The 27,193-nt window shown below is 44.3% G+C and overlaps 1 protein-coding gene and 1 long non-coding RNA gene across 3 annotated transcripts in view; one reads left to right on the top strand and one right to left on the bottom strand.

Moving 5' to 3' along the window:
- On the top strand, positions 1–27,193 carry NGF (nerve growth factor). Its single transcript, XM_021535327.4, has 3 exons — positions 1–208; positions 22,097–22,224; positions 25,663–27,193. Exon 3 carries the CDS (start codon positions 25,674–25,676, stop codon positions 26,388–26,390), a length of 717 nt encoding a protein of 238 aa, XP_021391002.4. The 5' UTR covers positions 1–208; positions 22,097–22,224; positions 25,663–25,673; the 3' UTR covers positions 26,391–27,193.
- The window catches only part of LOC146765289 (uncharacterized), a 32,805-nt gene continuing 24,741 nt past the window's right edge, over positions 19,130–27,193 (bottom strand). For both annotated transcript variants that reach the window (XR_014950173.1, XR_014950172.1), the window contains one exon: positions 19,130–19,265. This is a non-coding gene — a long non-coding RNA (uncharacterized LOC146765289). The remainder of the gene's footprint in view (positions 19,266–27,193) is intronic.

The following is a 27,193-nucleotide window of genomic DNA, read 5'->3' as shown; positions in this document are numbered from 1 at the left end:
ACACGTCCGCAGCGCTAGGACCCAGAGGGAGCCGTGAATCAGAGCGGAGCCCCGAGCGCTGAATGAGGCTGCCACGGCAGCGGCGATGTGAATGGCTCTGCGGGCTGGCCACGGCGGCCGAGGACGGGGGAGCCGCGGAGCGCGGAGCAGCAGCCGGGACGCCCCGGGGCAGCGGCGAGCCCGCGGCGAGCAGCGCTGCGCCTCTCAGGTGAGTGCCGCGCCCGGCCCCGCACGGCCCCGCACGGCCCCGGTGCGCGGCCAGCGCCGGCTCTGCGCTCCGGAGCAGGCACGGATGGCACGGGATGGAAAAGGATGGGATGGGATGGGATGGGATGTCTGTGCAAGCACGGAGCGCTCGCAAGCACGGCGTGGTTTGGAAGAAGCGAAAATCGCATCTGCTGAAGGCAGGTTTGGCTGCACGCACATCTGGAAGGTGTTGGTGGGGCAGCTGTGGATAAGCTTAAAGCTTGGAAAACATCTTTAGCGAGAGCAGCTTAATCTCAGGGAAATGCAAGTGTTCTTACTCTTTTTATCCAGGTATATGGGAACTTAGTTTTATTTGCATTCTACAGCAGTTACACCTATATGAAAATTCTTTACCGGCTTTGTTCTGAATATTGAGGCTTTCTTATTTCTTTTTTTCCCTACCTTGTGATAATTCTAGTCTAGATAAAAACTCCTTTCTTTCTTTACTAATATAAAGAAATAGGAATTCTGCTAAATCAAAGCGTGACTGACCCAAGGCAGGATCCTTTTAGCTGCAGACAGAGCAGTACTTCACTAGAGACCGTGTATCCTCTGGGATGTCCACTTAGGAAAGCTCACGACCTCCCTGCTGCCTGTGTGTAGTGACAGGATGGAGCTGACAATATTTATTGATTTATAGCTGGTGATAACACTGTTTTAGCTGTGACACTGCTCACAGATAAAAACAGGGACCCCAGGCAGGGAGACAGAGGGAATTTGTGTGCTGAGAACAAAAAGTATTTGTGTTTCAGTTCTTTCTTCAATTTAAATTCTCCCTATAAAGCTCAAGAAGTTTTAGAAAAACACCAAAAGTGAGCGTGCTTGTCAGGCTGGTTTTCCAAGTTGTCACAACTTGGAAGTTGCATTGTGGCTGTTAGACAGATAATTTATGGATGTTTTCATGCATTGGAGTATCACAATAAAGTTTTTGGGGCACCTTTTTTGCTAAGCCAAACTAAAACATGACAATTATCTGCAATAACACAGAGGGAGCTGACTTGTCTGTGCATTCCTGCTTGTGGCACTTCTGAGCTGGTTCAGATATTTTGGAAAACAGGCTTTTAAAATCCCCCTGCCAGCTGCCATTTCAGGCAGTTTTGTCTGAAATTCAGAGGGTTACAGTATTTTCTGCACTTCCCCAAGACGTTACAGGGATGGAACGAAAGGATTTTAACGATGAATCAAATATATTGGAGAGTTCTCAAGTATGATAAGAGACACTCGGCCTTTAAATGTATTAATAATCATAAATACGAATAATTTTAAAACAAATCTCAGCGAGGTCTGGAGAGGAGCCCCCCGACACATCTGTGCAGTCCCAGTGATTTCACAGCTTGATCAATCCCAGCCACTCACCCCGGAGGGATCTGGCCCTCCCAACAAGGTGGGAAAGAAAGAAACTGTGGCTGTATTTCCTCATCCTCATAGCTCAGCAGTGCCCCTTTTCCCCACCAAAGTCTGAAATTATCTTTTTCGATGTCTTCATTTAAGTTCAGTGGAGAGCTACAATGAGCATGAGCATAATTTTAACCCATATGCTAAAAAACCAATTACTTCATAGGGTAACTGAGTAGCCTATGAATTAACCACGGGAAATTAATTTAAAAATTAGTTCAGAAAAAGACCTAAAATATGTATTCAGATTAGCATTTTCAAGTGTAAAATGTCTTCATTTAATGGGATGTCTAGAACAGGGGTCAAATAGAACACATTGAAATCTAGATTGTTTCAATCAGTAGAATAAAGCCCATAAATTCCCCTACTGCTCCATGGCTTTGGCCATATAAATATTCCTTTAAGCACAGATTCTATTAATTTGTTTTCTGTTTCCTTACAAAATGTTTTTAGGACTAACAGAATATCGAATACATACTAATTAGCATTACTGACTTAAAGGCATGAGGAAAAAATACTGGTAATTTTAAGAAGTTAATAGAAATCTTTGATTTTTTTTTCATCGACATTTTACAAACAAAGTGCTGATAAAGGAAAAAAAAAGATAAAGGGTTACTAAAACCGATGGTTTCATTCCAAAAATTCAGTGCTCTAACAGCAACAGTGAGCGCTGGATTGGTGGGGTTAGAAATATTTGTCAATCCCAAACGTGGGGCCAATAAAAGCTGGGGAAAATTCAACCCCTTCCAGCCCAGCTACAGCAACGCTGACCTCTGCCGGCAGCTGCTCGGGCAAAGGATTTGTCACACCGAAATCTTTATTAAATCTCATTCTATTCCTAGAGAAAGGAGCAACACCTCTTCCCACCGAATTTATCTGGTGGAAAAAATGAAAGAAAGAAACTTGTCCCAGGGCTGGGGAAGAGGCTGGAGCCCCAGGAGAGGCTGAGGGAGCTGGGAAGGCTCAGCCTGGAGCAAAGGAGGCTCAGGGGGACCTTGTGGCTCTGCACAGCTCCTGACAGGAGGGGACAGCCGGGGGGTCAGGCTGTGATCCCAGGGAACAGGGACAGGAGAAGAATTGGCCCCAAGTTGTGCCAAGGAAGGGTCAGGTTGGATATTATGGAAAATTTATCTCCTGAAAGGGTTGCCAGATATTGGGACAGGCTGCTGAGGGCAGTGCTGGAGTCACCACCCCAAAGTGTTCAGAAATGCCCAGGTGTGGCACTGGGGACGTGGCTCTGTGGTGCTGTGTTAACGTGTGGATTCAATCTTAGAGCTCTTCTCCAACCTTAAGGATCCTGTGGGAGCAAAAGGCCATGCACCAACGCTCCTACAACTGCATTCCTGCCCTGGCCAGAAGGAAATTCCCCCTGTGCTGGGTCTGACTTGGGCAGAGTCACAGAGGCCAAAGCATTTGAGAACATTTCTCCAAGCAAAGGTCAGGGACAGATGTCCTGTGGGATGTGTTGTGGCTTTTTCTCTCCCCACAACGCCCTTTGTGCAGCCCCACAGAATTCATTAAATATTTGTGTGTGTGTGGATGTGAATTTATTCATAAAAATTATGTGGTCAAGCAAAGGAAGGTCATTTTTGCTGTCGCCAAGAGATCACAGTATCAATCACTGTGAGTTATGTGCACTCGTGTCTGCCCAGTGCCACTAACACTAAAGCCATGGAATTTGGAGAAAGAAGATCTCAGACTTTCAATATAAGCCCATCCCATCCCCAAATCCTGGGTGCTGCTGGTGGTTCTGGTCACAAGGATAGAAGGACAAAATAGAACAAGAAAAGGTGCAGGGTGATGAAAGCCTGGAACATTTCCTGTACTTAGAGAAACTACAGAGATTATGATTTCTAAGTCTGGAAAAGAGATGGCTGAGCAGGGGTGTGAGGGAGATATTTATAGTCACAGTTGTCCTTAAGATGTAGAGAGGAAATGGCTGTTGTCAAAAATCGAGGAGCAGGAAATAAAACTGGCAGGTGGCAAAGTCGAGGCAAACAAAGCAAGGTGGTTCCTCTCTCTGGGCATAAGGGAGCTGTGGAATTCCTCCCCATGGATATTGCAGGTCACAGGGTTCAGGGAGCAATCAGGCACATTAGAGCAAAGCTGCTGCCTGTGCTTCCATCAGTCTGTGGTCCCAGAGTGACCTGTGAGCGGGAGAGCAGCCCAAGGAGATGCTCCCCACGTGTCCCCCACTCCCCAGCCACCCCCAGGAGCTGCAGGAGGCAGAATTCCTGACCTGCTGCTCTAATTCCTTCTCTTTGGTGCTGCAGCTGTCAAATACTTGACCTACCCCAGCCCAAAAAAGGTGACTGTGTAATATTTACTATGGGTTGCCAGTTCATTGGTGAAAGAATGGCAAAAGGTAAAATAGCATCCTTCATTTTGGTGTTTGCTCAAGGATTAGGTGTAGGCCAGTGTTCATGGGAGTTACCACTGCAGAAAGACATCAGTGATGAGATTTACAGCTCCTCAGGCAAAGCAGTGTCTGAGACAGTGGAGAAGGGCCTGTGAGTCCTGGGGCATCTTGTGAAATGCACTGAAATGGGGAAATACCATTTTATCTCATCTCAATGTGGCCTTCATATGGAGCTGGCATCTTACTTGAAAATTTTTACTGAACTCAGGTCTTTTCTAACAGCTTTCACTAAAAAGATTATGCACAAATAAATCTCAAGTAAAAGGTAGCAGGGCAATGCCTCATTAATTACACTGACAATAACTTTTCACTCTGAGAACTGCAGCACCCTGAGCAATGCAGCAGAGAATGGCAATGCCAGCAGTGAATCCTGGATGCCAAGAACCTGAGTGTGTTGGCAGAGAGCTGGGGAGTCACCAAGGACATCCAGAGCTGGCTCCAGCCACCCAGAGTCAGACCAGCTCCTGGGAGAGACACTGAGATCACACCAGGGCTGGACAGCAGGACAAATTCAGCAAAAATCAGCTGCTCAGTACTGAGAGCCGTGCAAGGAGAAATCAGGCCCTAAAAACACATCCCAAGGAGGCTTCTGCCACATTATCTAAATTCAAATGACTGCAGCAGGTAGTTTGAAATAAGGTTTGATGGCTTTTCTGCCATCCTTTGAGCTGCCCTAGGTCAGCTCACTGAATGAAACACCTCTGACTTCTCCTTATCTCAGAGACAGCTGTTTATCACCTTTCTCCTTTATTCCCCAGGCTCCTGCATTTCCAACAATGCTTTGAGAATGTTTGGCACAGTGCTTGACACCACCAGATGACCCAAATCAGGATGTATCAGTCACACACTGTCTGTTGCTGGGATTGGTTTTATCACATAAAATCCCAGGATTGTTTGGGTGAGAAGGAAACTCATCCCATCCCACCCTGCCATGGCAGGGACACCTTCACTAGCCCAGGTTGATTCCAGCCCCGTCCAGCCTGGCCTTGGACACTTCCAGGGATCCAGGGGCAGCCACAGCTGCTCTGGGCACCTGTGCCACCCTCCCGGGGAGGAGTTTGCCCCCAGTATCCATCCAACCCTGCCCTCTCTCAGTTTAAAGCCATTCCTCCTTGTCCTCTCTTCCACATTCACAGTGGCATTTCCTGGAGGAACAGAGGTGGTGACAATGCACCAAGGTGAGGAGGAGCTCCCTGGCCTGGACTTTCCAACCACACCCTGACACAATCCCCCCTCAGTGTGGCAGAAATCAAACCTGCCAGACCAGATCACTTGAGGTAGTTGAAGGCTTCTTTTATTCAGGGGTTTTCTAAAACTGAACATCAACACAGACCATAAACTGGTTCCAAAAAGTCTTTCCCTCATTTATCTTCCTGGCTCCAAAATCCAATTTCCTGTCCCCATGGGGTCTATAACAATGTGCTAATAAAAGTTCAGATTCTGCTCCCATTGACTAGTTGGGAATCAAAATACTAACTGGGATTCAAGCATAAAATACAGACAAAAAATACAACCAGGAGGTAAAACCAGTTATTTGGTTTTTTGGGGTTTTTTTTGTTTGTTTGTTTGTTTTTGGTTTTTTTTTTTTTGGGGGGGGGGGGGCTTGGTTTACGTATTATTGACAAAATCAGAGAATCATAGAATCATTAAGGTTGGGAAAGACCTCCAAGGTCATCAGATCCAACCTTTGACAAACACCACGATGCCCACTAAACCATAATGACCATTTATGTTATGCAAACATGAAGCTCCTCCAATAATAAAATCAAATAAATGAATTAAATGAATGACTAATGGAGAAAATGAACCTGGTTTGTAACTCAGGGCTGGTAATTTCTTTTGAACTACCATATTTATGAGAAATATTGCTGCCTTAAAGAGGGTGCAGTGAAAATTGCCTTCATTTACTTGTTAACTGCCCAGGAAATTTATAGAGATTACACTGGTTCTGACAGTTCTGGCCTCCAATGAGTAAATTAGCACAGTGTAAATACAGCTGGGAAGCAGATTATGTGTCTGATAACTTGCTATTTGCCAAGTATGACTTTGCAAGGTGAAAAACTACTATTTTGATTTTTTCCAGTTCTTAATCACTTTGTATTCCCCCCTGTTGTGTGAGTAGAAAGGTGACACAGATTTCTTTACTGGTCTGGTTCACTGCTTCACTTTGACTGTTTTATTTTGTTCCTGACATAACCATATGTTATCCAGGCTTTTTTTTTATTTTTTTTAAAAAAAGAGTTATTCAGAAATTTTTGCCAGGAACCTCATTGCTACGTAATACTTTGATTAGGATGCATTTAAGAGTTCTGGCTCATAGAATATATGTTTTTCTATTTTGAAACATAGCTTTTATTCTTTTTCTTTGATGACTTTATGTGCTGGATGAGTCAGGTATGAGAAAAGACCTGTGCTTGTTCACAAAGAGCTTTGCCCTGTGGTGGATGACACAGCCTGCATTTTCCAAGTGCATCATTTCCTGCCCATTACTCCATGATCCTTTTGGGATACTCTATTATGTCCCAGCACCAGACCAGCAAGGGGGTTGAGGTGGGTGCATTCCCACAGCCATACAATCTGTTTATGATAATTATTTATACCATAATATGCTCACCTTGCTCTTAGAATCTTCTCTTTGCTCCAGTCAGAGACAACAAACTCTTCTGCTTCCTTGTCCTGCGCTGAGAGGACATTGAAGGGTTCTCTCTACAAAGGAATAAGTTGTTTATTGTTTCTGCTCAGTGTTAGCAATTTTATCCATTTCCCTCAGCAAAACTGATCACAGTAACTGCACTTCTTACCTGTGAGGAGAAAGTACATGAAGTGTGTCAAGACAAACAAGTGAGCACAGAACAAGCCACTGAAGTGAGGTGTGGGTTTATTTTCCATGTCAAAATCTTTTCCATCCCTTCCCTCATTACTGAGGAGCAACCTGGGCCAGTGAAAAGTGTCCCTGGCCGTGGCAGGGGTGGAATGGGATGAGCTTTAAGGTCCTTTCCCACCCAAACCATCCTGGAATTCCATGATTGGTGTTATCAGTGCTCTGAGCATTCAACATCCACGTTTTCATTCTGCCTGGATCCAAACACTCCCTGCCCCAGTCCCTCCTGCCAAACCTTCCTCTCCTCATTTTCTCAGGCACAAGCTGTAAAGAGGAGAGTGCAAGGGGTCACTGCTCAGCCTCACATTCCAGGACACTTTATCTATGCCAAAAGTGTGAGTTTCTGGTTTTGGCAAAGCATCCAGAATCCAAAGCATCAGAGGGAGTTTGATCCATGAGCTCTCCCTGGGTGCACGTTCCTGGTGCTGGGCAGGGCTGTTCTGGAGACCATTTCTTTTCTCTGTGTGTTCTGAAACAGAAAAGTGTGTGTCCCTTTCCTTCTCATTTCTTCCTTCCTCTTTGAAAGCAAAGAAATTAGAAAAACATTTAATGACCTGCAGAATTTTTCCACTTTGTTCAGTATTTCAAATTTTAAAAAGAATTTGAGTAATTTGAATTCAGTCTTCAGCATTTGCTTGTGCCATCACTTGAAAGCAAAAGGAAATACTTTCTGTGAAAATAACACATCTCCAGTGCCACAGGAAAACTGATGTGAGGTTTAAAGTTTAGATTTAAAGTTCATCTCTCTCCCTTTGAATTTGCAAAAGCTCATTTCCATTTGACATGTATTCAAACTCTGGCATTGTGCACAGAAATGAAGTACACACCTAATCAGCAAAACTCCCCTCTGGTTTTCATTTTAAGCAGGCAAAAAATGATCTTGTAAGGCTTAGACCTTGATTATTTCTTTGAACCTAATACTAATGCAAAGAAACCCCAGAGAAAAGTTGAAAGATGCAGAATTCAATCACAATAGGCTTCTTTTAAAAAATGGTTCAGTTAGAAATCTGCTAGACATATGTTATTTAAAAAATAGAATAAAAAGCCAATCTTTTGTGTTAGACAATGTAAAATTGTCATATATTCATCATCTGATGAAAATTGTAGCAAAAATAGGCAAAAACCAAAGAAAAATTTATTCCTCTTGCCACAATTGTGTCAATAATATGTGGAGTCCCACTTTTCAACAGCATTTAATATTTTCATACTACAAATCACATCTGGCTACAAATGTCATCTTCTGTCTCTTCCCACTCCATCCTCATCCATATTATCTTTCTTCCAGTTCACAATAAAACTGCTTTTTTGTAACCACAATGATTCTTCCTGACAACCGATCCACCACACAAAAGCATTAACAAATAACACTGTAATAAATACAAGGTGCACAGCAAATATCTAGACAAGGAAAATACATGGTTACAGATGAGGTTAAGTGTTATAATGACAGTTAATTTCAAATATATCAGGTTATTTGTACTAATTAATGTTGGCACAACCCCCATGGAAATTCAGATTTGGGAGTTTTCTGGATGTGTTTTGTGGAGCTACAGAAGGTGTGAAGCCTGTGGCACCTGTGTTCACGTCCTGCTGTAGAGATTGACTTTTAAGTGAAATCCAAACAAGAATTATGATTATATAGGAAAAAGATAATGGAATTTAATACAGAATCATTAAGGTTGGAAAAGACCTCCAAGGTCATCAAGCCCAATCTTTGCTTGAACACCACCACACCCATTAAATCATTTTGCACCCCCTGTTGTGACCAATGCCCCACAACAAAGGCCAAACCCCCACCCCAGAGCTGGGGGGTCCCAGCAGGTCCCAGAAGCTGAAGGAGCAGTTCAGGAGCTCTGCACTCAGCATTCCCAGATTCCTTGTGAAACCCAAACACTGGCTTGGACAGAAAGGTTGAAAGGTTTGGGTGGGATATTGGGAAGGAATTCTGCCCTGTGAGGATGTGAGGGGCTGGGATGGATTTCCCAGAGCAGCTGTGGCTGCCCCTGGATCCCTGGCAGTGCCCAAGGCCAGGTTGGACATTGGGGTTTGGAGCAGCGTGGGGCTGTGAGAGGTGTTGGGGTTGGAGCTTTAAAATCCCTTCCAACCAAACCATTCCAGGATTCCATATTGACTCTTTCTAAAGCTGCTCCTCCCACCTGCTCTGCACACTCGGGCAGGTGAGGAAATGCCCAATCCAGCTGCAGGGGCTGCAGCCAGATGTTGGTGGTGTAACTGCAGTCCTGATAGCGCTGGTGACTACAGAAGGCTGCCTCACCCTGTCTGCTGCTGCCCTGGGTCACAGGAGGACTGTGGCTCATTAACTGTGACATCAAATTCAGCTGTTAATTGTGCTTGGAATTTCTGATATTATAATGGGATGGGATAGCTACACATGACAAATATTAAATCTTCATCAAAGCAAGCAGTTGATAAAATTGTGCAACCATGTGCGTGCAGGGAAAATTATGATTCATTTACAGATGTGCTGCTGATTTTTCATCACTGCACCCAACCTGAGGCACATCAAGAACCAGACAAATGTTTAAACACCACCGTTATTTTCCACTAGACAAAATCTTGGAAAAAGTCTGACATTTCAGCTCCTCTTTGAAATAATTTCTGCTGGATGTACGAAACAAAACCCATAGAAATATCCTTTTGGGATTCATTCTCTAAACATAATGACTAAAAAGCCTACTGGCTTTACTCTAAAATACTGCAATTTTTGGTGCTAGTACTAATAGCTGCAAGAAGTTGGTATTATTTGTCCTTCTAAAACCTTCTAAAACGTTTTTTTAACTCCTGAAGGCTGCAAATTTTCTGTCCCAGAGACAAGGCAGCACTGCAGCATCATTCAGAAGGAGGAAATGAGAGAGGGCAAGTGTCTTGTTCCAGTCTGTGAATCTGTACATTACACTGGAACCTGCTGTAAGCCTAGGAAATGGAAACAGAAGGGAGCACTGGTGAAAATCTTCTAACTATTGCAAAGAACAGGTTTTCAGGAAGCAATTAACTGTCTGACTGGGAATATCCCGGCTTTTTATTTGATGTCAAACTCATGGGTGGTATTTTGAAACATTTGATTGAGCTCAGTCAATTAGCCTTGATTATGGTTTGGCTTTTCCCTCGGAATAGGCTGATCCATAGGGAATGCCACTCATACCAGCACTGAGGCAGAGCAGGATGACTCAGCTGATTAATCAGCTTTCTTTTCTCCTATTAAGAAGCAAGACTTTGGCTTCCCCAGCTGCTGGAGTGATCACTATCGAGCTGGTGTTGTAACTCCCACAGCTTTGCTCACCCCTGACTCACATTCTGAGAGAAGGAAAGTCACCTGCACCCCTAACTGTTGGAGTCCTGGATGAAAAAAACCCAAAAACCAGCACCTGACCTGTCAGAGAATCATGGAATTACAGATCCCAGACTGGTCTGAGCTGGAAGGGACCTTAAATCTCACCTCATTCCACCCCATTCACACTTTTCACTGGACCAGGCTGCTCCAAGCCCTCCCACAGCTCTGTGGCTGAGGGACACACACAGCAATGCTGCACCCAGGGATTCCTGTTCACCATAAAGACCTTGTTTGCAGGAGAAATGTTCCCATTCCTGTTGCTTTCTGACTGAGATTTGTCCCTAATTTGGAATCAACCATAATTCCTATGTTTATGGGTTCTGACAATTCCTTCCAGATAAGCAGATACTGAATCTTCACCTTTTTTTTTTTTTTTTTTTTTTTTTTTTTTTTTTTTTTTGCAAATAAATCTAATCACTTCCTTAGAAACACAGCACAGAATCTTCAGATGAGCAATTTTTTTCCAATCCAAAAATTTATTAAATAAGTTAATGGAAGAAAAAAAACAAAGGCTACTTGTAAAAATCTTAAGTAAACACAGAGCTTTTTTCTCTTTCTTTAATAGGTAAATGGCACAAAACACAGCCAGGGTACAGTCAGTGTGTAATCATAGCCATGAAATGCCTACAATGTAAATGGACTTAATGACAAAATTAAACAAATCTCAATTAAAGGCACAATAATTCCAGACAGGCAAAACCCATCACTCTCTCAGCTTCCCACTAAATAGATCTCCAAGCATGGAAAGGTTGCCAGCTATGGGGAACAGTTTAGAAAGTTAATGACAGCACAAATGGGATTGACTGGAGACTGTAATCCTGGCTCTGTAAGCATTGCCAGAGGCCTGACATGAAGGAACAAGTACTATTTCGAGCAGACTGCAAAGCCAAGGCAAAGATTAACATCTGTCAGGATCAGCTACAGATGAGATTCTTATTGATCCTTGAATGTCACAAGAATTTAGAAGGGCTCAAAAGAACTTTAAAGAGAATAATCAAGTTTCTGTGGATTTGGTTTGTAAATCTGAAGTACCTTTCCCACATTTCAGCTATTTTTTCTCAAACAGCTGTGTGTGATGTAGCTCAGTGCTACAAGGCAGAAGAGCAATTTCTTCCAACTTAGTCAGTGTCAAGCTTAGTCTTGCAGGAAAAGCAGTGGCAGGGAGCAGTTCTGGTGCTGTTACCAACCTCCAAGACAGCTTTTTGTGTTTGGACTGTGTTGCTGTGGATTTTGTTTCTGCCTCATCCGTATCTATCCCTACTAACAAGATTAAGGCTTTGCTCACATTCTTCTAATTAAAATGCTGTAATTCTGAGAAGAGATTCCACGTCTTCTTTTAGCAGGGTAATCAGTACATCTGTGAGTTCAAGTTACTATTTTTTAACATCAAAGCTTGCACAAAGATAGCTCTTTTCCATGCAGGCCATGACTTTTTATCCACTCTGGTTTGAATAACAGGCTCCATTTTGTAGTGGGATCAATATCATGTCCTACAAGGAAAGGGTGGGAGAGCTGGGAATGCTCAGCCTGGAAAAGAGAAGGTTCCAGGGAGACATAACAGCCCCTTTCAGTGCCTAAAGGGCTCTGAGAGAGACTTTGGATAGCCTGGAGTGCCAGGACAAGGGGAATGTCTTCCCACTGCCAGAGGGCAAGGCTGGATGGGATATTGGGAATTGGGAATTGCTCCCTGTGAGGGTGGCAGGCCCTGGCACAGGGTGCCCAGAGCAGCTGTGGCTGCCCCTGGATCCCTGGCAGGGTCCAAGCCAGGCTGGAGTGGGTTTGGAGCAGCCTGGGGTGGTGGAAGGTTTCCCTGCCAACCAAAGGCTCCAAACACCTTGTCCTGTCAGGAGAACACATGCATTTTTCAGCAGAATTTTTTCCTTATCAAACTGGAAGAAGCATGATCTGAGTGGAGTGTGTCCAGTGTTGGAGAAGGAGCTGCAGCACCAGGAGGGGCTGAGGGAGCTGGGAAAGGGGCTCAGCTTGGACAAAAGGAGGCTCATGGGGAATTTCTGGCTCTGCACAGCTCCTGACAGGAGGGAACAGTCAGAGGGGTCGGGCTCTGCTCCAGGGAACAGGGACAGGAGGAGAGGGAACGGCCTCCGGCTGAGCCAGGGGAAGATTGGATATTAGTGAAAATTTCTTAACTGAAGCCATTGCCACAGGCTTGCCAAGGCACTGGTAGAGTGGAATATCTGGAAATGTTCAAAAAACATGTAGATGTGGTGCTTGGATACATGGTTTAGTGGTGGACATGACAGTGCTGTGTTAATGATCTTAAAGGTTTTTCCCAGCCTTAATGATCCTGTGAACTTCAAGCTATATTTCCCTTACCAGGTGCAGCCTTGAAATTTTATTTACAAAGCTTTTAGTTCTGCAGCTTCTCCTTGCCACATGAAGGTACCACTCCACAGGTTTCAGAAGCCCCTCCTGCCCTCACTCCTTCCCCCTATTTTCTCTGAGGTTGTGACACAGCACTATGACACAGTTTTGTTTAATCAGCTTCTGCAAGTCTGTTTTGGTGAATGTAGGTTGAGGAAACTCATTACATCAGTTTAATCCTCCCAGTCCAAGAGTTCCCACATTTAATCCACTTATTGTTCTCACTGTGGAAATGGGAAAAAAAATATTAATATCTAATGTAATAAAAGGTAGCAAGGAAACTAATATGCTGGTAAACACAGGAACAGTAATCTTCTAATCCTGGCTTACTTTTATAGGAATTCCCTAATTTCCAAGTCCACATAACAGGGAAGTCAGCGAGCCCCACAGAAAGATGAAGTATGAGTAGTTCAGAGATGTCCAGTGCTATCAGTGATAGCACTGTGTTGCAATTCAGGGATTCAGAGCTGTCCAGACTCAAAGCGGGGCCAAAGAGAGTTCTAGAAAATGTGGTAGAAACACTAAAAGGCAGTTTAAAGGAAAAAGAGGCATCTTTCCCATTATCATTTGTACTGAAGCAAAAATGCTTTCAACCACCAGATGATGCCAGAAAATGTAAAGACCCTTCAAATCCTCCTCACACGAGTGAGTTGCCAAACACATTTATAAGAGCTGCTGAGACTGCCAGGTCAGTCCAACTCCCTGTTTCCTGTTCTTAAGCAAAGGTTGCTGAACTTCATTTAAACTTCTTTGCTCTCTGTTCTGTGCTTGAAGGATTCCCACAGCACAGGACAGGATCTGATCTTTCCTTTACAGACACTCTTCTGCTGAGCTGTCCTTTTGCACAGAGGGTCTGTGTGGCCAGGGGAGCTGTTCAAAGAATTTTATTCCAGAGACAGCTGCAGGCTCCCAGCAAGGGAGGACGTCCTGCATGCTGCATCATTCACTGCTCTGCGTGTTACACCCTTCAAGCTTTGTGTGAGGTGATGATATTCCAGAGCTATCAGGCTCCAGAGGTTCAAGATCCAGACAAACAAACCCCTTCCCACATTGAAATGTCACCTTAAATTTCATTTCACCTTAAATGGCTGAGCAGGGAATAAAAACCTCCTATCTTAAAACATCCACAGCAGCTGCCTCCCCTCAGACTCTGACATAATACAAAGATGGAAAACTCCTACTCCCCACTGCTGGCTGGGTCTATGCCCAGCAGCCCAGCTGAAATATGGCCCCAGTTCAAACTGTCTCTGCTCTCTGGGAGCATGAGCAGATTTGTTGTGCAGCAGCTGCCTGACACACTCAGGATGCTGAGAGAGCTGAAGTTTGGGCTGTGCTTCTCTGGCCTGGCAGGTTTGGTGCTGGGGTGGCAGCTGAAGGAGAGCTGAGATTCTCAGAGCATAGGAATGAAGTAACACCTAAATCAATCTCTGTGCTAACTCAGCACAAGGAAACACTACTTGGATTAGTTTCTCTGAATATATATTTTGTTGCTAATGTACAGAACCCCCCCCATTTTGTTACCACTCTTCTTTAGAGTTGCCAGCAGTTGTCTGGCATTGTGAGTTAATGCAGCAATGAGTTAAAACAATCACACAGCAAGGAGTAAATACCTTCCACAGCAGATGAAAGCCAAGATGCTGGAGAGGTCCCACGTGTGCTGCAGAGAAGGCTGTGTGGGGCAGCAGCTCTGAGGCAGCTGGACTCAATGTGTGACAGGAGAAGGCAGGAGCCTTGCAGATAAAGGAGTCAGAAAGCACGTGGAGCAGCACTTGGAGCTGGAGAGGAAACAAAACAGAGGATGTCAACACATAGGCATGACCAGGGGCAGGAGTGAGAGAGCCAGAGAACAGATTTTTAGCGATGGCTGTCTCACTCTCCTGCTGCTTTTTAATCCATCCACTCCATAAGGAAAGGTGCAGAAAAGGGTTTTGGTAAAGACAGAAGGAGCTGTTACTCACATGGATTACAAACACTGGCAAAACCACTCTTCTTTTTCTACCACTTGAGGCATGCAGCCACTAAAATACAATGAACAAATAAGGACAATAAGGCAAATAAAAGCACGTGAAGAAATAGAATCAGTTTCCCACACATCCTGAACACTTGTGCTTTGCAGTGGCTTGCTCTGCTGCCAAGGAATCAAGATGATCTCTCAGGCTGAGCTCAGAAAAACATACAGGGGAAAATATAGGTACGGAGCATTTTGCATGGTGTCAACACACTTCCACAGAAAGCAGGCTTTAATCCTCAGTACGTGCTGAGTACAAACTCTGAAAGCCCAGGGGTAAGAATTCCAGCAGCAGTTTCCAAACCAGCCCTGTTTCTTCACGGAAAATGATGCAGCACCATTGTCTGGAGTGCAGGAGCTGCAAGGTGGGACCCCCTTTGCTAGTTTTCTTCTTCTGACATTAGAAGGAATATCTGAAAGGTCTAAGCAATTGTAAAAACCTCATGTTTTTCTTGGTAAACTACCCCAGATGACAGGAGACTCCTATTTCTCCTGCAAGAACTACTTGTGCTTGCAGAGAACATTACAAGATGACACTGCAATCTGATAACTCAGTGTTTCTGTGGTTTACTTTGTTTTATTTGGTGGTGTTTCCAGATTTTTTTGGTGGAAATTTCTACCCTGTTTCTTAGGAGGTTTTACCCTCTCATTTCAAAACTACACCACATCTAAGAGGTTCCTGCTGTGCAGGGAAAGAAAACCCTTTTTTCCACCTCTTTAGTAACTAAATTTTTAAGCCACCAGCAAGTAGCAAAAAAAACTTCAAAGCTGGAAGTTTTTCTTGCACCCAACTAAAGTATTTGCTCAGTTTAGATTTAACACTAAGATTGTTACTTAATATATTTTATTGTTATAATATATTACTATCTCACTATTTATTTACATCTGTTCAGTTTAAAACCCACTGCATTTCACACCTCTGTAGTGGAGTGCCTAGGAATTCTAAAAAAAAATTGTTTTGGACTCTATTTCAAATGGGAAAGGCAGGTGGAGTACAAGGGTTTGAGCATTACAACACCTTTACAATCTGCAGAAAAAACTCAGGCTTTGAAATGAGCAGACAGACAAATATCTGCCCAAATCTTGAAGACCACATCATGTACAGCAGGACACAAATCTTATGTCCAGTTGTCCAGAAAATACAGAAATATACGTCTCAAATGTACAGGATATGTCGAAGAATAAAGAAATCAAACAGCTAATGAGCAACAGCCCAACGATTCAGGTTTTTTGTACACAAAATTCACCTTGGGTTATGCTGGTTTAAGGAAAAATATTCACATTTTTCTGTAGTTCAAAGTATCATGCCTGTGCCTTGTGAGTTATAATAAGGGCACAGAATGACTGTGACTGGTCTGGGGTCAATATCCATTTCCAGCTGCAACAAAAATAAGGAATTTGATTTCTAAAGGTATCATTTTAGGGGTTTTTGACATGATTTTCCTATTGTAATGTAAAATAAATCATAGGAGAGGGCAATCATTATTCAATCCCTAAGAAGGCCATTGAATTCCGTAGGTCTCATGAAAGTAAAATAGATTTTAAAATGGAAAGAATATCCTAGAAATTAAAAAAAATACCAAAAGGAGGTGGGCAGTGGAGAAGAGGAACATTGCTACTGCTTGGCAGGAATCCTGTGTTATTCTTTGGGTTCTTCACATGCTGCAGAAGTAAATTCTACTGACCATAAGCGAGTGGGGAGGATCATTTTATTAAGTGTTTGTAAAACCACCTGACATTTCTGGATGGAAAAATCCTACACAAACAAAGCAATATTCCATTCCAGTATTGACTGTTTCTTCCCTATCTCAGCACTCTGAGTGAACACAAGAGCACCTCCATGTCATAAGATTTAATTTTGCAGATTTTTGTCTATGTTCTTAAGGGTTTTTTTAAATGGAAAAAAAAATCCAGCACATCAGTTTGAATTGCTCCAGCTACAGAACTTTTTATCAGGTGCAGCCAGGCCCTCAGTTCAGAAGAAGAGAGATTTGAAAGTTCTCTCAACTCGATCCTTTGCTGCATCCTTCTGTACTCTGACTTGCCAAGCACAGATACCCTTCATCTTCCCTTTGGAACTTCTCAGAATTCCTGCCCTATTAAAATATCGTTGAGTCATTGAAAATAGTTATAAACACACTGGAAGATGTGCAGAAGATAAAATTCCTTTTGGATGTAAATAATTAATAGAGCAGGAAAGTCTGAAAAGTCATGGCCATAATTTATGGCTGCTCCTTGTCCTTACATAATGTTCTGTTCCAAATTCATGATCCAGAGAAACACTGAAGATGATGGAGTCTACCTTTGGGAATGTGATCATGACATCCCAGCTCATTTTTGTTTTCTACCTCACTTTTGGAATCACTACACTCATGCCTTACACTACAACACATGCAATTGCTGAAAATTGCCTGTGTTCAAGTTTATTAGTGCAGTTGTAGAAAAGTGAAAAAGGAGAATATAAATGAAAATGATGAGCCTGAATAAAAACGAAATGCTAGCATTGCTGCTGGGATTCAGCTGGTTCTTATTAATCAGGGTTTGGAAAATAATCAGGATTTATATTCCCTTCTGAATAGCTGGAATAAGATCACTAGTTGGAAAGGTTTACTGGCCCTAAAGATATTGTATTTTTCTGCCTTAACTACTCTTGGCTGTAAGAGGGGATGTAACATCACAGTCTGACTGCCCTCATATTTTCTGTTCCCAGCTGAATTCCAGATTGATTTTGGTAGTGCTGTGAAGTCTGAAATTCCAGTTCTTTCATTCCTGGTAATTTTGTATTGGAAACCTCAGGGCCAAATATAGCAAGCCAACTATTCCCAAATTTAAATCTGTTTGGGAAGAGTGTAGAGAGGAGAAGGGCAAGGCATGCTCCAGCCTCAGGAAGGTCTTTGGCCTCACTGTTTTAAGCAGCAATAGGGAATGAGTCCTGCTGTGTTTGGACAGGAATTGTAGGGAGCAGCAATCCCATCCTGGCTGCAGCTGGGTAGGATGGACACATCTAACTTTATATGGATGGATTTATCCCATTTATCTGCAGTAGTTTTCCTCTCAGTTAGTGCCTGAAATCTTTAGTCACTCCTTGGTGCCTATGAATTAGGATATATGAAACCCTGGAGTCCTGTAATATATATATATTCAGCTCCAAGGCGATATGGAAAGTTCCAAAGCAATCATCACATGTCAATCATTGACTTTAGGAATTGCTTTCTGGATTATAATATAGGGATGATATACAACCCTGGTATGTTCCTATAACTTACTCTTAGCCAGGGTTTTTATTTCTAGCTCATTTAATTTACCAGCTTTATGCCATTAAGGTCATTGACTTCAAGAGAACCAGATTCACATGCTACCCCAAAAGCTGTTTTCTGTCATTTATTTTCAGATTTGTCACTAGTTTTGTAAGTGATGTGTTTCCCTTCACTTTATTTAAAGAGACTTTTATCTTGACAGAGACAATTTCTTTATCTTTTATTTAATAACTGTCAGTTTGGTTTTGTTATCTGCAGCAGGATAAAGCTTTCTGCTCTGTCAGGGTGGCTCTGTGCATGTTTAACACTCACTAACAGCCAATCTGTCACAGCAAGGGCTGCATCCTGTCACAGCCTTTACTGGTATGGCCACCCTGACCTAAGATCATGGGGTTTTTCCCAAAGGAATCACATTTTAGATGGCTGTTGATGCCTCTGAATTCCCACGAGCATGTTCTACAGGCCAGAGTATCATGATGCCAAACATTGTAAAACGAATTTGAGAAGCAAAACAAATTATTATCTTCTTAGAAGTTTTGATTTTGTTTTACCACTCAGGAGCTTAAAAGTGAGATTTCTAAAGGTGAGCTGTGCCTGTCCCGTGTCACCAGAGCTGTCACCTCCTGTCAGAAACCTCCAGCTGTGGCTCCAGGCTGGATCTCTCCCAGCAGATGGCCTCACTCAGTACCAAATGCTCTGAGGGAATGGGGTATCAATGCAGGTGATGGGAAAAACACTTCTTTTCCTCTCTTTGGCCTTCTCTACATAGACACCAGCAAGTGAAATATCGATGTACTGGTTCAGGATGAAAGAAGGGATAAAATTAGGCCCTTGCAAATAAGCCACTTCCATTACTTATACCCCAAGAAATACAGAATAAAGATTAAGAAGTGTTTTCCAAAGCCTCACTGGCTTTGGATTTGGTGCATCCCCACCCTACAGAATCATGGCATGGTTTGGGTTGGAAGGGACCTCGAGGATCATCTGACTGCACCCCCTGCCATGGGCAGGAATATTTATTCCACTATTCCAGGTTGCTCCAAGCCCATCCAACCTGGCCTTGAGCACCTCCAGGGGTGGGTTGAGACTCATGGTGCAATTCCCCCTTAAGCACCCCAAATTCCCAGAGGTTCAAAGGGCTGTGAACCATCCCTGTTATTATCTTCACCTGGGCTAAGGCTGAGTCAGAGCTCTGGAGGCAGATGCTGGGTGCACATCCTGATGACGAGGAGGATCACGGTGACACGATGGTGCTCCCTGCTGCAGGGCAGAATTTTTCTCAGTCTACTGCTCTCTCTAGAAATCCTCAAAGGAACATTTCAGTGCTGGAGGCATTTGGAAAAAAGAAAAGAAAAAAAAAAAAAAAAAAAAAGGAAGTGTATGAGACACAGGTAGCTTCCAGCTGGCTCTCCAGCACTCATAAACCTCTTATTTACAGGCTGAGTCACTGCAGATATAATGGAGGAATGAAATTTTGGGTCCATTAGAAATTCCCATTTTCTTGCTCATCAGCTAAGATCAAGGCAAAGCTGTGCCTCTGACACTGCTCTTAGTCATAATGGCTTTAGGATTCCCTTCAAGGCCTCCCAGGGCTCAGAAATCTTTTCCCTGAGTTGCTATTGCTAAATTTTAATTCATATAACTCGTATACTGGTGAAAAGGTTTCCAGGAGAGATGTGCCAGAGGTACCTTCCCTTTACCAGCAACTTCAGCAGCAGCTGTCTCCCTCATTTCTCTCTCACTACCAGAAGCAATGAGACAAAACTAATTCACTACTTGTTGCTTATTTTGGTGACCTCCAAGATCCCATTTGCTGCACTGACAGCCAAGCAGTTCTGTTTATTTTTTGCACATCCCTAAATAAGCCAACAATTTCAAGAATGACAGAAAACAACATTCCAAATTGTATCATGCCTTAGATTACAACATTCTATGCTTATGTTTATTGACTATGTTTATTTTTATTTATAAAATAATTTACTGTGTTTGAGACAAATGAGCATTAATTTATCTTTTCTCAGTGTAGGAGCTGCTTTAATGGCATCTGGTCAATGTGCAGTGAGAAGGCTGCACTGACTGCTGTTCTTATTGGAAACAATTAATTTAGTAAATTTATTAAATTTTCATGCCTAATGACATTCCAGGCAACATTCCCTGTTTGTCCATTTTATCCTTGGATTCTGTGGATAACTTTAACAAAAGGGGAATTCCCTAAACATATTTTGTTTGGCACTTGTTGCACTTCCAGGTCCTGCAAGCAAAGAGCTTTTCAAGACACAGAACAACTTGCTATTGGATATGATCCTTTCCCCCACTCTCGAGAATTATGGAATCCTGGAATGCCAGAATGGTTTGGGTTGGAAGAGACCTTAAAGCTCATTTCATTCCATCCCTGCCATGGCAGGGACACCTTCCACCATCCCAGGTTGCTCCCAGCCCCATCCAGCCTGGCCTGGGACACTTCCAGGGATCCAGGGGCAGCCCCAGCTGCTCTGGGCACCCTGTGCCCAAACCAATCTGGGGCTCTTTAATTCTACTCTGCATGTGCTGAGACTAAGAATAACACTGAAGTGAGATTTTTTTTCACCCACCAAGCCTGTCATCCCATATACAGGTAAATCCTGAAGAAAGACTCGCTTCAGTAGGATATTTTATGAATGTCTGGGAGTGGTAGAACAGAGGAATAGTCTATGGATGCTGAATAACACTGCATCATTTACTGGATTCCAGCACAGCCAGGAATCCGGGAAAAAGACAGTAAAAGAACTTTTAAAAAAAAGTCCTGCTGAAAATAAATGCCTTTGTGGTTAAAAACCAGCCAGTTGGAACTGAAACAGTGTTTTCTTAGGGTGGCAGAACAGTTGGAAAAGTTGTTGGATTATTTTTGGCAGTGGCCAGCACATTATAGCTCTATCATTACTGGTACTCAACTCTCCAGAGTTCACTGAAAGGGTTATTACTTCACCAGTACATTCCTGCAAAAACACAGCATGCTCCATCTGTAGCATGGAGCTCTGGATTCTGGAACTCTGTGTGACCTTTCTGACCCCCTGATACGAGTGCAACCAGCTCAGCTCCCAGACACTGCAACACCCAGGGAGAGCCTGACCACGGCGGTGGCCAAACCACTGTGCACGTAACAGGGTGACTCCTGTGTCCTGCACTGATGGAAACAGCCTGGGAAGGTTTCAGCTGGAGGTTTAAACATCAAGTAACTTGCACCTGGGTGTTGTAAGAGCCAAACCTAGTGGCTGCCTTTGCTGGCAGCCAGTGCTCCCACTGACAGACTGTGCAGGTGGAAAGTGAGTCCAATTCATGTTTTGGTTAGCAGCTTGTTCTCCTTAGCAAATGCACTTCAGCCTGATGCAGCAGGATTTCTGCAGTACAGGAGTACCTTATCCAACCCCTGTTTACCTTATACAACCCCTATTTACCTTATCCAACCCCTACTTCCCTTATGAAATTGGGCAGATAAGCTATTGAATAATAAGATGAATAAAATACTATTTCTGTTCCATTCAGTGCCATGAATTTACAATCAGAAAATGTGTTTTGCTGAAAAGGTGTCAGTGTGCTGGATTTAATTGGTGAAGAAAAGAATGGTTTTCCTTTAGCTGGGGTCTGTATGACCATTCCCAATGTAGTGATTAAGACCGGAGTCATTGCTACCCTTACAGCAGCAACACAACACCTAAGTATTTGCTTTTATGTGCCTGTGAGTTTTGTGTCTTTAATTCTTCTCAAATATCAGCCACAATCAGATAATTGTCTGCCAATAAATGCCAATTTGTGCTTCTCCTCCTGAATTTAATTGCAACCAATTTTGCTTCCCAGAACAGATGTTGGGGCCATGAGCCCTGGTTTGTGCCTGGCTGCTGTGCAGTGCCATCAGGTATTGCTGCCCCACTCCTGGGTTTGCTGAGCCTGCAAGGTGCCTGAGAGGAGTGGGAATAACCACTCCACAAAGTCTTACAAACGTGCTGCTCTGCAAAGTCTGGAACTGCTTTGGACAAACTTGGTGCTGTGACAGGGAAAAGGCACAGCTCAGAAAGCCAAGGGGGTCTGTCCCTGTGCTCCTGCTGCCAAGGGGGAATGGGAATGGCACTGAGAACACTGATTTTCTGGCTGATTATTGACACCAACCCTTCTGCCCTAGTGACCCGTGGCACACGCAGCTGGCAGGAGCAGCAGGGCCCCATGGCAAGGTGCAGCCCAGCCCGGCTCAGCTCTGGATGAAGTAAGGACCTTGCTGGGGGAGCAGTTCTTCGTGCAGTCCACGCAGAGGTAAGCCAGCACTCGCTGCCCCAGCAGCCTGGAGTCACCCCTGGCCAGGCTCCCACTGCAGCTGCTCCAGAGGAAGGGTTCATGACACTTGCCCAGCACGACGTGGGGTTAGCACAGGTGGTGTAATTTTGGCATTACCATGCCTGTGATAACCTTTGTCCCCAGGGTTCCCATCAGACACTGTGGACCCCCAGCACTGGAACTGGCAGCTGCACATCCCCTGCAAGTGCAGGTGCCTGCACGAGGCATCCACTGTGAGCGTCTCCAGAAAGCACCATCAGAGGCTCTAATAACTAATTATGTGACAAAGTCTGGAGAGAGAATCACAGAATCCCAAAATGGTTTGGGTTGGAAGGGATCTTGAAGCTCATCCTGTTCCAACCCCCTCTGCCATGGGCAGAGACACCCCAAAACTCCCCAGAATAGCCTGTAAAATACCTCTGTGTGCCAGCAAAAGAGTTCACAACCCTCACAGCCCAAGGCACACCTGTTCTTTAATATCAACCTCTCTTGCCTGGGTTGTCATCAAATTGAGTTCACTTTTTTAATGTGTCACTTTCTATTCTCCACTAACTCACTAACTGATAAAAATATTCCATTTGGAATCTTCAGAAAAGTTACCATGTACCCCAAATATGTTCTGTCTGTGTTTTGACCATACTCCGCATAATGATTTAGCACAAGGAAAAGAAATACAAGGCAATTACAGAAAAAAGGCAAGCAGGCAAGATCTTTCTGCTTTTGTGTTAATGGCCTTAAATCAAAAATCTCAGCACAGGCAACACAAGAAATCCAGAGAAGGGAGGTAAATGTAGCTGCATTTCAGAGCAGCAAATCTTGTATAGCACAAAACCAGAACCAGCTCGTTGCTGACATTGCAGCATCTCTTTCCTATAGAAGGAAATAATAAAAAAGGGGTTTATGCATAAACACAATACACTGAGGCTCCTATTGGCATGGCTAAATTGTGCCTGGATTTTATTCTGCAAACCTTTTCCATTAACATTTCTGTCAGGAAAGCTGACTCTTGAGAGATGCAATGAACCATCTGACTTTGGTTTGGTTGTGGAACAAGGGGTTACTCTCTGCAGGGTGCACAGCCCAGCTCCGAGCTACACCCAGCTCTGTTTCCTTATACAGAGGATGACGAGTGCTCCAGCATGAGCAGCACGTGGGAAAGCAGCAACCCTCAGATTTGCTTTAAACAAATTAAAGTGCTTTGGAACAGTAAGGATTTGCTCTGTGACAAACATTTGACTCTCTCCTCGTCATAATTTTGTCCCCAGTGCCTCCAGCCCAACAGTTGCACAGACAAGTGCTCACACGGCTTTTGGCCTTTCTCTTCCTTCCTCCTCTCCACACAGGCTCTGCTTCCCCTCCTCAGTCACTGCCTTCACTTGGTGTCTCCTGCTGGCTCCTTAAATGTTTGCTCAGCCCTGCGCAAACCTTGCTGTTTATGTCATTTCAGCTCCTGTCTGAGATAAGACACATGAGATCCTGTGGGACATCTTAGGGTTGTTCTGCATTTTCCACAGGATTATGCTCTGGCAGAGCACCCCGGTCGAGTCCTTTAGTGCTGCTTGGGATTCTAATCTGAGAAAGCTCCACAGAGAGGGGGAACTGCAACCATAATTGACCCACACCCAGAAAAAACACAGAGAAATTCTGGGAAATCACAGTGGAACTGCAGAGCCCAATTCCTCTGGTACAAAACCCTGTTTGTCCAGTGGCTTTGGGGCTCCCTGCCTGCTGGCCAGCCACGGCAGCGCTCGGGGCCAGCTGAGACATGTCAGGAAAACAAGGCAAAGAGACGGGGAGGAGCCTCACCCGGGCTTTTCTGTTTATACCCTGTCTCTTCTTATTAAGTCTTTACAGAGGAAACACAATGTCTGCCCTTCACTGCAATTCCAGAGCATTTTTGAATGTCTCTCATTCCCAACATGTGGCTGAATTAGTCAGCTCTGGTAGTTGCCCAATGAGGTATTGGTGCTGCTGATCTTCCAGCGTGAAATGGGTCTTAGCAAAGGTTTAGACATTTGGCTTGCCCTTTTCCACACCCAAACAGATGTCCCTGTCCTCTGGATTGAAGGAGGACCAGCACTGTCACTGCATCTGCTCCGCAGGGACTTTTGGGGACTTCTTGCTTGTGGCATTCTGAAAAAAAACAGGTGTTTCTCTGTCCAGAATTCACAGTACATTGGCCATACAACTGTGCTGTATCTAAACAGAGGTACTTTGGTACCCACAGTGCTCCCATATTTGCCCTTGAATGTGGAAAAATCCCATCTGCCCTTGTGACACAGATACCTGAGCTCTTGGAGGAAGGAGCCTGGGCTTTATCTGCCCTAACTCAGCGATGTGGTGTGTCCTGGAAGGGCAGCTGGGAGAGCAGGCAGCTGCTGGAGGCTGCTGAGCCAGCCAGCAGTGGGGCCTGGCCACGTGGCGGGTGAGTGTGTCTGCTGAGGGTATGATAATGGCATGAGGTGCTGGCTTGGTGGCCCCCACTGTAGCCCCAAGAACACCTCTGCAGACAAATTTAGGGAATGGATAGCTGTTTTAGCCATGGGACTGCTTCTACTTTCACTCCTGTGCAGCCAAGAGACCAGCCCAGGCCAAAAAGGTTGCTGCAAAACTCACTAGAGATCTGACTCCTGGGAACATGCTGTCACCATATGGTCTCCACATTAATAACACCAAACAAGTGCTTCATAAACAGTGCTCTAACAACAAATACCAGAGGAATTAATAATAATCTAGCTATTATTTTCTAATGTTCTCGCTTTATTAAGAACACTGATGCTGTCTGAATGAGCTCTTCCGGAAGAACAACATCTGGCACTCACATGAATACCTGATGAAATCCGTATGATCCTGGGTATCTGATAAATGTATGGCCAGAACAGCAGCAGTTTGTGCCCACCTGGCTCGCAGTAGCAATGCCCTTCTCTCTCGTTCTAGGTCAGAATGTAATGCCCCTGCTGTTCTACACTCTGACTGCAGTAATAGTGCCTTTCTGTCTCGTTCTAGGGTCAGAATGTAATGCCCCTGCTGTTCTACACTCTGACTGCAGTAACAGTGCCCTTCTCTCTCGTTCTAGGTCAGAATGTAATGCCCCTGCTGTTCTACACTCTGACTGCAGTAACAGTGCCCTCTCATTCTAGGTCAGAATGTAATGCTCACACTGTTCTACGCTCTGACTGCAGTAATAGTGCCTTTCTGTGTCGTTCTAGGGTCAGAATGTAATGCCCCTGCTGTTCTACACTCTGATTGCAGTAACAGTGCCCTTCTCTCTCGTTCTAGGTCAGAATGTAATGCCCCTGCTGTTCTACACTCTGACTGCAGTAACAGTGCCCTTCTCTCTCGTTCTAGGTCAGAACGTAATGCCCCTGCTGTTCTACACTCTGACTGCAGTAACAGTGCCCTTCTCTCTCGTTCTAGGTCAGAACGTAATGCCCATGCTGTTCTACACTCTGACTGCAGCTTTTTTGATCGGCACACAGGCAGCTCCCAAGTCAGAGGACAATGCTCCACTGGAGTTTCCTGCAGAACACTCCCTGCTCAGTACCTGGAGCGACCGACCCCACATTGCCCAGGAGGCTCCGCAGACATCCCACGGCCACGCCACGTGGAGCCTCGGCAGGAGAGAAGCTCTAAACATCACCGTGGACCCCAAAGTCTTTCGGAAGCGGCGTTTCCGGTCTCCCCGCGTGCTGTTCAGCACGGAGCCCCCGCCGGTGGCCGGGCAGGGCCGGAATTTGGGATTTCTCAGCAGCACGGGGGCTCTCAACAGGACTGCCAGGAGCAGGAGGAGCACGCACCCCGTGCTGCACCGCGGGGAGTTCTCGGTGTGCGACAGCGTCAGCATGTGGGTCGGGGACAAAACCACGGCCACCGACATCAAGGGCAAGGAGGTGACAGTGCTGGGCGAGGTCAACATCAACAACAACGTCTTTAAGCAGTACTTTTTTGAGACCAAGTGCAGGGACCCCAAGCCGGTGTCGGGCGGGTGCCGCGGCATCGACGCCAAGCACTGGAACTCGTACTGCACCACCACCCACACCTTCGTCAAGGCCCTGACCATGGAGGGCAAGCAGGCGGCCTGGAGGTTCATCCGCATCGACACCGCCTGCGTCTGCGTGCTCAGCAGGAAGGCGGCCAGGCCCTGAGCCCACGCCCTCCGACCCCCCTACCTCAGCCTGTAAATTATTTTAAGTTATAAAGGACTGCATGGTATATTTATAGTTTATACAGTACAGAAAGAACCTCATTATTTATTAAACTCTTTTGGAAATCTTTGGTGTTTTGTAAGTTATTTACTGGCAGAGCTCTTTAGAATGAGTGTTTGTTTTAGTCTCGTTCACCTCTACAACTCTGGGCTGTTGAACAAGGTTTCAGCAAAAAGAAAACATTTTCCACACAGTTTTCACACGTATTGCTCTCCTCTACACGAAAATTTCCCTGCCAGTTTATTGTAGGTTTATTTTCAATTGAAATTTTTTTGTCCAAGTATCAAGAGAATGAAACAGAACTTTCAAAACTTGCTTCCAGTGTTACTAATTATCCATAAAGGTATTAATCATATATAATTAATCATCTTAGTGAAGTCCTGGTAGAAAAACTAATTCTTCATTGTTGCCAGATCAATTTATAAGTAAGAACTTTAGTGCATATTTTAAAATTGCCCACTGTTACTTTCATTGCAAAAATAATCCATTCTGAATTATTTTGGAACATTTGTTTGCACAAGAATAGAATCTCAAAGTGTGTATTTTTGTGTTAAAATGGAATTTTATAGCTCATTACTTCAGAACTATATCAGAGTGATGGGATTTCAAATATCAATATACTAATATAAGTTTAAAAAGTTCATGTGCCTTATAATCCAAATTTGATAATTTTCTTAAGCCAGTGTTCTGGTAATGGGACCTGCCATAAGAGCAAGTATTTTCATGCATGACAGACTAAAATC

This window comes from Lonchura striata, chromosome 26, assembly GCF_050655825.1.
Source record: "Lonchura striata isolate lonStrDom1 chromosome 26, ASM5065582v1, whole genome shotgun sequence".
Classification (NCBI taxonomy): domain Eukaryota; kingdom Metazoa; phylum Chordata; class Aves; order Passeriformes; family Estrildidae; genus Lonchura; species Lonchura striata.
The sequence above is the reverse complement of the archived record's forward strand: the minus strand, read 5'-3'. Positions and strand labels throughout refer to the sequence as shown.

Coding starts and splice junctions, on each gene's coding strand:
- NGF (XM_021535327.4), top strand. CDS start 25,674: ATGCCCATGCTGTTCTACACTCTGACTGCAGCTTTTTTGATCGGCACA.